Source organism: Haliotis cracherodii, unplaced genomic scaffold (assembly GCF_022045235.1).
Source record: "Haliotis cracherodii isolate W230 unplaced genomic scaffold, xgHalCrac1.p SCAF_2, whole genome shotgun sequence".
Classification (NCBI taxonomy): Eukaryota; Metazoa; Mollusca; class Gastropoda; order Lepetellida; family Haliotidae; genus Haliotis; species Haliotis cracherodii.
Window position 1 is genome coordinate 10,728,605 of NW_027266275.1, and position 12,373 is coordinate 10,740,977.

General features: G+C 40.0%; 2 protein-coding genes across 2 annotated transcripts in view; one reads left to right on the plus strand and one right to left on the minus strand.

Moving 5' to 3' along the window:
• Positions 1-3,520, plus strand: part of LOC139469761 (proteoglycan Cow-like) — a 68,845-nt gene extending 65,325 nt beyond the window's left edge. Inside the window, exon 10 of the mRNA XM_071252043.1 lies at positions 583-3,520. Coding sequence (XP_071108144.1) covers positions 583-620 — 38 coding nt within the window. The 3' untranslated portion in view covers positions 621-3,520. The remainder of the gene's footprint in view (positions 1-582) is intronic.
• Positions 3,521-4,536: 1,016 nt separating this feature from the next.
• The window catches only part of LOC139469762 (uncharacterized), a 67,150-nt gene continuing 59,313 nt past the window's right edge, over positions 4,537-12,373 (minus strand). The window contains exons 68-70 of the mRNA XM_071252044.1: positions 8,788-8,874; positions 7,048-7,164; positions 4,537-5,028 (exon numbers count right to left, since the gene is read on the minus strand). Coding sequence (XP_071108145.1) covers positions 4,978-5,028; positions 7,048-7,164; positions 8,788-8,874 — 255 coding nt within the window. The 3' untranslated portion in view covers positions 4,537-4,977. The remainder of the gene's footprint in view (positions 5,029-7,047; positions 7,165-8,787; positions 8,875-12,373) is intronic.

Here is a 12,373-nt window from a genome sequence, read left to right on the forward strand (position 1 = left end):
GATGTTTTCCAAGATGCTGTAATAATATGGTTAAGAGTGGTGTTACTTCCACCTTCTGTCTTTTCTTCATTCCTTCTCTCCTCATTCCTTCTCTCCAAACTTTCTCCCATCCTTTTTTCTCTTTCTTCTCTCCATCCTCCCCTCTAATGACCAATATTGATGGGAGGAGTTTGCCCTTGAGGATAATGCACATCTCCATACTTGGGTACAATGTTTGGGAAAATTGGCTATTTTGTAAGTTGACAAAAACTACATTGGATATCTTTAGGTGAATGAACAGGACTTTCGATAACAAACTAGATCAATGAAAATGTTAAATTTGTGATAAAACACAACCAGACATGATTTACAATTGCAATTGTATTTTCTCTATTCATTTTTCTTATATTGTGAGATTAAGATTTAAAGTGAAATTGTCTAGTGAAATAAGCCAGAAATATTCCCTCAGATCTAACAGAAAATGAGTTAAAAAATTCCCAATATGATAATAAAAGAGACAAACATAGACATGAGTGACTTGCTAAATATACTGTTAAGATGTTATTCTCCGTTCATAGATTGATGCCCTGTTTTGTATTTCAGAAAAGGTTGATGTCCTGGGTCACATGAAGAAGCACTAAACAGCTGGGAGATGTACAGTCACAAAATCAGGAGTTAACATACTATAACATTGATGAACATGACTATAGTTCAGAAGAATCTACCATGTGTTTTAGACACTGTACTAAACAGGTACTAAAATGAAAGTTAAAGTCACATGACACTTGAAGATGTCAAGATCTACATCAGCCCAAATCAAACGAATTGTGATACGCAATGCTTAACTGCTTGACACATTCATATTGAAAATAGTCTGTATTTTGAAATAGTTGTCAAAATGTAAATCTTAAAATATCAGTGATGTTTGATATCTTTGTCATCACCTGAGATGAAGCTTAGTGAGAATGGTAAACATTAGTGTGAATGCTTCAATCTAGACTAGACATTCAATGATTTTTTTATTATACTACTTAGAAAAAGATAAGGACAACACAATTCTTTCATAAAACTGTAGTTGATATGTAATGCCACGACAGATTAACTATTACTATCTTCCCGAGGCAAGGGGGTTAACTGACTATAAAAGTCCATTATCCACCCTTGCCGAAATAGCTGGAATTATGGAGTTATATTTTGGCTGGACTGATTCGTCAATGTATAGTCCATCCGGTTCATAAACAACGTGGATTTCAAAGTGAAAAATTCAGTCAACTGCAGGATTTGCAAAGCCTGTGTACTGTGGACTGGGCATGGAAGGTATTTTCCAAATCTTTTTATGAATGGTAATATGGAAGAATTGGGTGGTTTGAACTTTGAGTGGTATATTTTAGAACAAAATGTGAATGGTTAATCAGTTAGGAATATTGTTTGTCACATTTATGTAGTGTTTCCTGTTTTTGACCCAATCATTTGATACAAAAGGGGAACTTGAAGAAATATTGGAATGTGCTATTCTGAATGTTTATTGGAGTAGAAATAATGACATTGGCTGGACTATGAACTCCACGTCAAAGAGACCTTCCCTGTTGTGTGCATCCCTCATTGACAGCATTTGGTGGTATGTCTATGCAATGGTTTTTCTATGTACTTGCTGCTGATTTTGTCATGTGGCAACCTTTGAATGTTTTTCACATTTTCTTTTTCAAAAATGATCTTGTGAAACAACGTTTCTCTCTAAACAGGTAAAACAAATTTTGGTTTTATGGTAATTTTTTTGTCAGATCTTGTAGACTGTGAAATGTATCCTTTGAGCATGTTTTCAACTGTACAAATATACACATTAGAATCAGTTGTAACACTAACAGAAGCATTTTGTTATCCTTTAAAATATACAGTAGTTGCAACATGGTGCTTTCTTGTGAGGCTGATATATTTACAATATCTGTTGAAGGGTACCACAGACCTGAGCAATCATACAATATCGAGAACAGAAGATTACTTATATCTTTATATCTATAAAATATGTAAGCACAACTTTTTCGTGGCAGCATGTATTTATCAAAGCAACTGCAGCCTGTTTTGTTTATGAAATGATTTATTTGGTTGAACAAAGTTGAAGGTTATAAAGATTCGACTGAAATCACAAGGTCACTTTATTTTGATGGTTATGAAGACTCAACTGAAAACATAAAGTCAGGATTATGCTGGTTGCATGTCTTTGTTGGTGTCCATGCTGTTCAAGAAAATTTTCTTATACTTTCATAAACTTTCTGGTAGTGTCTTCTTTGTCTGCTTTGTGAAATTGATGTATGACTGCAAATAACACTTGTATACCCGATGAACTGTGTTAAAGGGCTGGTGTACTCATACTTAGCTATATATATTTACTTTTCTAGATATCATATTCTTGTTTCATTAAGGTGTAGACATGTTCTGGTTCCAACATGCCAACTAACCCCATAAGTACATAACCATCTATTTCTATTGTCCTCTTTTTGAATCATTGATTTTGGAACTTTTTGAGATTTAATTTCTTTAAAAAATATGTCTGGAACAGTTTGGTAATTATCTGATCTTTATATATTTTTGAATCCATGTATTGGAACCTCAACATTTTTAGGCCGTGAGATTATCATATTTCCTCGCTTAACATGGAGATAGAGCTGAGTGTACCGCTAGGCCAACCTGTCAAGTTTATTTCTCATCTTTTTTCTGTTCTTATGGAAGTATGTAAAATGTGTTTCTGTATAGATGTACTGTTGGTTGTGATAAACATTAGAGTTCCAGGGTATATGTACTTAGCTTCTTTTCAAGTATAAAATGTGATAAAGTTAGGTATTTTACCATTTTAAGCCTGTTTGTCAATTTATGGATGAAATCCATTGTTTTTAACAGCACTGCACAATTTATTTGTCTGTGTATTTTAACCTGTTGTCATGGGTACCCTGCAGGATATTCCGCTTTTTTTCACTGAAACCAGTATTTTAGTATTTTATGATATATTTTTAGAAATAATCTGGTAACGGTGACTTGTTTCACAATTATACCAATTAAAACAAGTACTATCTAGAAGATGCAGTCAGTTATGTAATGTGCTCGTCTTATCAACTGTTACAAATCATGCACAGTTTGTAGTTTGTTATTGATGAAGTATTGACTTTTTAAAGTCAGCAAGTTTGTGTCTGCAACCTTTCCTTGCACTTGAACTACATCCATTGTACATGGCAGTGCTTTGAGGCTGAACATGCTGTATATACAACTGTCATTGTTATGAAATATGAAATAGTTTTAGAATCTTCCTATTTCAGAGGATATTTGCTAAATTTGTTTTTGAACATGACTGGGATGCTATTTATGTTTTGAAAACAACTCAAGTGCTATGTGAAATATTAATATATGAAATTGTTACATAAATATTTTGTGCATTTCTTCAATTCTAACACAATGTTATTTACCACAAACCTGTCATTTCTGTTTAGAACTCAGATCTTCCAACTTTTTATTTATCATGTTTATTTGCCTTTCTTTACATTAGAAAAAATAAATCTTTTCTTCTAACATGCTTCAGTTGAACTTTTTCCACTTGCGCAATAGGAATAAAAGGTAAAACCAGTTCAATGTTACCCTAATCCAGCGAGCCCATCTGTCCACATATGCTTCCCCAGTATATCTTGGAATTGGCTCCTCTATGGCCTTAAACTGGGTTGCATTCCCTATGACACCCATGCTTGCCCTAAAAGGTGACTAACAGGATTGGGTGGTCAGGCTCGCTGACTTGGTTGATGCATGTCATCATCAATCCCAATTGCGTGTATCGATGCTCATGATATTAATCACTGGATTGTCTGGTCCAGACTCGATTATTTACAGACTGCCTTTATATAGCTGGAATATTACCGAGTGCGTTAAACAACAAACCAACCAACCAACCCAATGACACCAGGTGTTATGAATGCAATGAACAGAGGCATCATCTTTTGTCTTAAACTAGGTTTGCATTCCCAGTGACACCAGGTCGCCTGAATCCCTTGAGGCATCATCTTTTGTCCTTTACATGGCCAACTTTCCCAAAGACACCAGGTGTTATGATTGCCATGAACAGTGGCATCACCTTTTGTCCTGAACATGGCCAACTTTCCCAAAGACACCAGGTGTTATGAATGCCATGAGCAGGCATCACCTTTTGTCCTGAACATGACCTACTTTCCCAAAGACACCAGATGTTATGAATGCCATGACCAGGCATGACCTTTTGTCCTGAACATGGCCAACTTTCCCAAAGACACCAGGTGTTATGAATGCCATGAGCAGGCATCACCTTCTGTCCTGACAATGGGTGATTTTCCCTGTGACACCAGGTGTTAGGAATGCCATGAGCAGAGGCATCATTCTGTATACCAAATCTGGGAGGCATTCCCATTTACACTGGGTGTCCTAAATCCTATTCCCATTGGATACCTGCATGTGTGCAAGTGTGAATTGACCATACAAATGATTTTACAGCATCTTTAAATATTCTTCATTTATCTCAGGTTCATGCACAACATACTCTGGAAATACAGCAAACTATTTATTCAAAGAAGGAGAAGATGCATATCTACATTGAATGGAATGATCTTTGGGACGTACAGATATTTCTGAAATGCTTCCATTTAAATGATTTGCAGCCAAATATGATGTTTCCTCGTGGCAATGCATTTTAGTGATTTACCACTTTTGAAAATGGGATATTGTATGGTGTAATTCATGTATATCCATTATTGTAGAATTGGTAGCAATTTTTGTGGGATTATTGTTTTAAACTGATCTTTTTCAGTCACTTCTGTGAAAAGGACAGTCCGATAATTTAAAATTATGAACACATTTTTCAGCACATCCATTGAGTCCAGAGGCAGATCCAGGGTTGAGAAACAGGAAGGTGGGTGGGTACAAAATAGAGAAATAGTGTTGAGCAGATGATAGTATAAAGGTCTGATCCAGATATCTGGTTGTTGATTTCTAGACGATCGTGACGTTGACATCGACTGTGGATGGCCTTCGACCTCCGTCCTGAAAATACCATCACAATATGATTGATAGGTCATGATAACCCAATGTACCCCGAGTGATCCTTCTACAACGAATTTTTCTTACCGACATGTTTTAATGTGACCTTGCAAAAGAATTAACACAAATTCAAAATTGATAGAAAACAGTACGATTGAGCTTGAGGTAACGGTGGGGCTTTTTGCTTTGAAGCGGGGTATAAGGGGTTTATTCTGCCTCTGAGAAATCCAAATGCAGCCTGTATTGCTTGTGACAGGGGATAAGAGATTTATTTCCCGCTGAGAAATTTATTACCCACCAAGGCGGGTTACACAATATTTTATCAAGATCACCTGGACCAATCTGACAGTGAGGTATGATAATACTACTTGTCACATTGCATAGAAGCTGCATGTTCCCTGACTTACGACATAGTTGCTTAGAGTGAGTGAGTGAGTTCAACTGTATCTCAGCTATGCCTCCAAGAGTATGGCCCAATGGTGATTCCTAGGCAGAATGGTCACAAGTTCCCCCTCACTTCACAGTAGTGGGGATCATGTGAGTACAATGAGTAACCTGTCTGATTGTGTCATCGTACTTATGACACAGGGATCAACTTCAGAAAGTTGATTTAACTGCATAAGGTGCGTGTTAACATGAAAACCAAGTTGCACCAAACAAAACCAGGTTGCACCCTTGTCCCATACATTTATCAAAGTTGAAACACAGGCTGGTCTGCTGCCCGTGTCACATAAACTAATGACGAATTACATTGTTTCTTTTCAGCCTTTCACCAGTTAGTGTGACTGATCCAGATTTGGTGTAAGACCACAGTAATGGTTTCGTAATATCTGACGACCTTGTAGAAAAACTCATATTCCTCAGTCAGAGGTGGGCAGGTTAAATGGGGTTTAACGTCAAGTACAAAGTGTAATTGCACTTGTATAGCAACAGGGGAACCCCACTCAAAGCCGACCAGTCCGTGTTCTATCCCCTTAATGTCGAGCATAGTAATAAGTACCACCTTGCAACACCTTTTGGAATGACATGGACGGGGATCGAACCACCGACCTTCCGCACTCCGGGCAAACGTTCTATCCACTACACCACGAAGGCGGTCTTCTTCAATCAGTATGAGAGTGAGTATGTTGGCTTTAACGCTGCTTTGAACACTATGCCAGTTATGTCACAGCGTGTCAGCTTGATGTGGGAGGAAAGACCGAAGTGATGCAGGTTTAAGACGTTTACCACCTTAGTGAAAACCACCAGCACAGGTTTGGTACTGACAAACCTACAAACATAACTTCCTCACTCCGAGAGTGAGTGAGTGAGTGAGTATGGTTTTACGCCGTTTTTAGCAATATTCCAGCAATATCACGGCGGGGGACACCACAAATGGGCTTCACACATTGTACCCATGTCGGGAATCGAACCCGGGTCTTCGGCGTGACGAGCGAACGCTTTAACCACTAGGCTACCTGACCGCCCCCCTCACTCCGAGATGAAAGGTGTAATTACTCCTGGCCTGACCCGTGAAGAACCGGGGTAGAATAGGTCTTCAGCAACCCATGCTTGCTGTGATAGGCGACTATCGTAAGAGGCGACTAACGGGTCGGGTGGTCAGGCTCGCTGACTCGGTTGATGCATGTCATCGATCCCAATTGCGTGGATCAATGCTCATGATGTCAATCATTTTATTGTCTGGTCGAGACTCGATTGTTTACAGACCGCCATTATATAGATTGAATATTGCTGAGTGCGGCGTTAATTAACAAACAAACAACTCCTTGGCTTCAATCAGCTTCTGTCATACTAGTTAATATCAAGTTAATCACTTGTTTACTTTCCAAATTGTCGCAACCAAAATTTTCAATTTCACCATAATAATGATTTCAAAAGAAAACGCTAGTTTGATGAAAATGACTTTCAAACCATATTTCGGAAATTCCTCAACTCAGAATCCTTCTGTGAAGGGGAAGTCCAAAAGTTATTCATTCAAGTTCCTATCTCTATTCCGGGCATCATTCAGTTTTCCGTGCTTACCGTTGCTGTCACTGTGAGAACGAGGCTCCCTGTCCGCCCAGACAGCGATCCTGCTGTCATGATGGTGCCAGTTCTTTCGTCTATTCTGAAGGCTTGACTGCCGATAGGATCACTTGACTGGGAAATATATCATTATGGTGAATCTACATGTACATACTTGTCGAGTCCAAGAAGTCGACATCACTGCCTTATGTGTTGGGTTATTGGACACACTCATCTTTCGATGGGGATACTGACATAGTTCATATGTTACGAAACATATTGTACGATAAGTATGGAAACGTGTAACTAATGTTTTCAACCTACTCCCAGTGGGCATCAACATTCTCGCAACGTACGCCAACCTACACAAAATACACGCCAATCTACCCTCCGTGTGCATCAACCTACTCTCAATACACATCAACATGCCCTCAATACACAACAGCCTACACTCAAGGCACAACAGCCTACCCTCAGTGTCCATCAACCTACTCGCAATACACATCAACGTGCCCTCCATACACACAAACCTCCCCTCAAGGCACAACAGCCTACCCTAAGTGTGGATCAACCTACTCTCAATACACATCAACGTGCCCTCGATGCACACCAACCTACGCTCAAGGCACAACAGCCTACCCTCAGTGTGCATCAACCTACTCTCAATACACATCAACGTGCCCTCAATACACAACGTGCCCTCAATACACAACACCCTACACTCAAAGCACAACAGCCTACCCTCAGAGTGCATCAACCTACTCTCAATACACATCAACATGCCATCAATACACACCAACACTCAAAGCACAACAGCCCTACCCTCAGTGTGCATCAACCTACTCTCAATACACATCAACATGCCCTCAATACACAACAGCCTACACTCAAGACACAACAGCCTACCCTCAGTGTGCATAAACCTACTCTCAATACACATCAACATGCCCTCAATACACAACGTGCCCTCAATACACACCAACCTCCCCTCAAGGCACAACAGCCTACCCTCAGTGTGCATCAACCTACTCTCAACACACAACATGCCCTCAATACACACCAACACTCAAAGCACAACAGCCCTACCCTCAGTGTGCATCAACCTACTCTCAATACACATCAACGTGCCCTCAATACACAACGTGCCCTCAATACACACCAACCCACACTCAAGGCACAACAGCCTACCCTCAGTGTGCATCAACCTACTCTCAATACACATCAACATGCCCTCAATACACAACGTGCCCTCAATACACACCAACCTACACTCAAGGCACAACAGCCTACCCTCAGTGTGGAGCAACCTACTCTCAATACACATCAACATGCCATCAATACACAACGTGCCCACAATACACACAAACCTCCCCTCAAGGCACAACAGCCTACCCTCAGTGTGCATCAACCTACTCTCAACACACAACATGCCCTCAATACACACCAACACTCAAAGCACAACAGCCCTACCCTCAGTGTGCATCAACCTACTCTCAATACACATCAGCGTGCCCTTAATACACAACGTGCCCTCAATACACACCAACCTACGCTCAAGGCACAACAGTCTACCCTCAGTGTGCATCAACCAACTCTCAATACACATCAACATGCCCTCAATACACAACGTGCCCTCAATACACACCAACCAACACTCAAGGCACAACAGCCTACCCTCAGTGTGCATCAACCTACTCTCAATACACATCAACGTGCCCTCAATACACACAAACCTCCCCTCAAGGCACATCAACCTACCCTCATGGTGTATGTGATTTCCCCGAAGAGTCCTGAGTCCGCATCTGAAGCCCCCAGCTGGATTACAATGGTGTTGACAGGGGAACTCTGAAACGGACATTGACAGTGTAGTCAGAGGGTGGGCAACAAGCTACGAGGAGTACACGTCCTGGGGGTCTTTTCTGGGTTGAATTAAACATATTTATTCACATGAAGTGAAATGACTCGGTACGCGTGAAAGAACTTAAAACATCCGTTGACTTTTACTGATTTATTTTTGGACAGAGCGAAATATGACTTGTGTTCATTATGAGCATGAGAAAGATCCGCATTGTCACATAAAAATAATGGGCGGATCGATTTCATCACAAATTATGAAAAACTGATGATTTGTCCCGAAATAAACTGTTACTGTAGACTTTCCATTGTACTGCATGTACAGTATGTTTATTGTAATAAAAATAATTTACTCCTCGAAAAAGGGCGGTGGGGTAGCCTTGTGGTTAAAGCGTTCACTCGTCACCTGGGTTCGATTCTCTACAATGGTACAATGTGTGAAGCCCATTTCTGGTGTCCCCCGGCGTGATATTGCTGGCATATTGCTTCAAGCGGCGTTAACCATACTCACTGACTCTTCTCGAAAAAGACCTATATCGCATCAATTACAGTTGATTTCTTGTTCAAACACAGCTACCTCTATGTAATACGTGATTTCGATTGCAGTATAATTCTACATCCATTCATTTCTTATCCAAGTAAGATAGAGAGGCACGCCGCTTTTAGCAATATTCCAGCAATATCATGGACTGCAAAAATATTATGTCAGAAGACACAAATAATGGGACCATAAGGGTGACAAGGAATGCTTCAACCAATAGGACACACTTCAATCTCTAGGGGTTAACGTCGCTTTGTTAAATATTTAAAGTCGAGTTGATAACGTGAGTGAGTGAGTGAGTATGGTTTTACGCCGTTTTTAGCAATATTCCAGCAATATCACGGCGGGGGACACCAGAAATGGGCTTCACACATTGTACCCATTTCGGGAATCGAACCCGGGTCTTCGGCGTGACGAGCGAACGCTTTTAACCACTAGGCTACCTGACCGCCCCCGAGTGGATAACGTTTTGGGGCTCGATGTATATTGTGCGAAGACAATTTTCTGGTGTCTCTCGCCATGGCTAGAATATTCTGGTATGTGCGCAATGTCGTATTTTCTGACAGCGTTGTATTATAACACCATGGTGGGACGGTCGGGTAGCCTAGTGGTTAAAGCGTTCGCTCGTCACAACACGATTCCCGACATGGGTACAATGTGTGAAGCCAATTTCTGGTGTCCCCCGCTGTGATATTGCTGGAATATTGCTAAAAACGGCGTAAAACCATACTCAATCACTCACTATAACAGCATGGCCATCTACACAACTAAAGGTTACCCTGGCATGAGAGGCGGCACGGGTGGCTCAGTCGTCTAAACACCGCAATTCGCTGTGCAGAGTTGCGTCCCTTGGGCACACTTGAAACCTATGGTCGTGGGTTCGAATCCCGGCTCGCCCCGATTATATTTCTAAGGTTTGTCAGCACCGTGGGTTTCACCGAAGTGGTAAACGTCTGAGACCTACATCACTCCGGGCTTTCCTTCCACATTAAGCTGACACGCCGTGATATAACTGGAATACTCATAACGGCGTTAAGCTCAACTGACTCACTATCACGGCGTGTCAGCTTCATGTGGGACGGAAGTCCAAGGTGGCTCAGGTTAAAGGGGCACTGATCTAACGGACTGGTTGTTGCCTTTGTTATTGTTTTTCCCCCGTGAGTATCCAGATGATACGCAACGCAACTGAGCGTGACGAGAGACTGGGGTACCGTCTGCAAGGACAGCTAAATAAACTTGGAGGCTGGAGGCAATATTTGTTTTACGCATTTTTGAACACTGATTGGTTAACTGTGATCTATAAAGATTTCGACAAAGGGCGCATGTTAATTAATTTCTTCAGCCTAAACAAACAGACAAAAAGAACAAGGGAGCTCATCGGATGTCGTCATTTGGAAATACCCCAGATGGTTATAGTTTAATACTAAAAAAAGTATCTATGCAGTGAAAGCAATTTCGGCTTGCTGTAATAATACGATTACTACTCCCTAGTTGTCATCCACGTTTTCTCGTATAATAACCCTACACTTGTGTATTTGTCGTCATTCACTTGATACTCAGTTAATGAATTTATTACAGGTACAATTAGTGGTAGCACCACTTAGATTACCTGACAAAGGTTCCCATTTGGCATTTATTGTGTCTGGGGTAATTATTCAATCTAAATCCAGGTTTGAAGTGAGGTGAAATGTGTGTTATGTAATATGCACGTGGCAGCCTAGCAAGAGATGAATGATCAGTTGATTTACTTTGTTTTGTAAATCAACGGATCGTCCCTAGTCATCAAAGGATTAACAGAAAATACGTTGATTGATTAATCACTGTTATCTTGCGCAGTGGATATGTCAAGAGTGAGTGTTTACATGTCTAGGTTTACTAAAACAAAGGGAATACACTCAGATCATGGCGCGAAGTGCCGATGTATAAACAACATACTTTGTTCAAAGGGTTAACTCATAATACATTGATTGATTGATCATTGTTATCTATCACTTAAATGGAATTTTTAGGAACCGTGGACGTTATGAAAATACTTGTCACGTGGGCTTTCTCAGCCGACCATTGAGACTTGACACCTATGTAAAACACCTGAAACAATCCAAGCGATCAGTTGAGAAACGAACACGGGTTATAATATCTCGAAACGATATATATCTTTTAAAATATTTGATTGTTACTGAGACACGTGACATCGAATAAGTTTCTTTGTACAGCTGCAGACGAGTGGGATATTGTTCCTTTGTGTGGATATTCACGGATGCATTCCTCGAACAAGGAAGCTGCCTAAAACTTATACACATAAATTTGGTAGGTTGTAATTATGATATCTGCATTTTTTTCCTTCATTTGAACCGATTCGTTCTTGTTTCTCTACGTCTTGGTTGGGACATTCTTCAATGCGCGATAGACGTTGTTGTCACAGGTCTTTTCCTTTGTAAGCGTGTATATATTACCGTCAATTTGTAAAATGTGATTCTCTCAGGCAATTTATAAAATGTGTAAATATTTCAGTCATTTTGGCTAAAAAATCTGTCCAGATTGATCAAGACGATCAAAAGGGCCTACAAACATCACAACAGATTATTATGTAGGATTAAAAGCCAAACAACTTAGAAATGTACTTTTCAACGTAACATTTTCAGTCTCTTGGTGATGACATTAAACATCAAAATGTTTGGAATTCGTTGTCATAATAATACAGATGGAAATGTTTTTCAGTCACTTTGTAAAATAACTGAATATTTAGACGTTTAATATATTTGTTACACATTTGACAGTAAAAAAATATACACACTATAAAAAAGCATATGCTCAGGTGAAATATATACTTTGTGTTGCAAGTCAAAATAGTGTAAACGAAAATCGCAAAATTACCAAGCAAGTGACTTATCAAAACTTCGTCACCATTACCGATGCTACTCACAAAGATACCTACATTTCCTTATTATC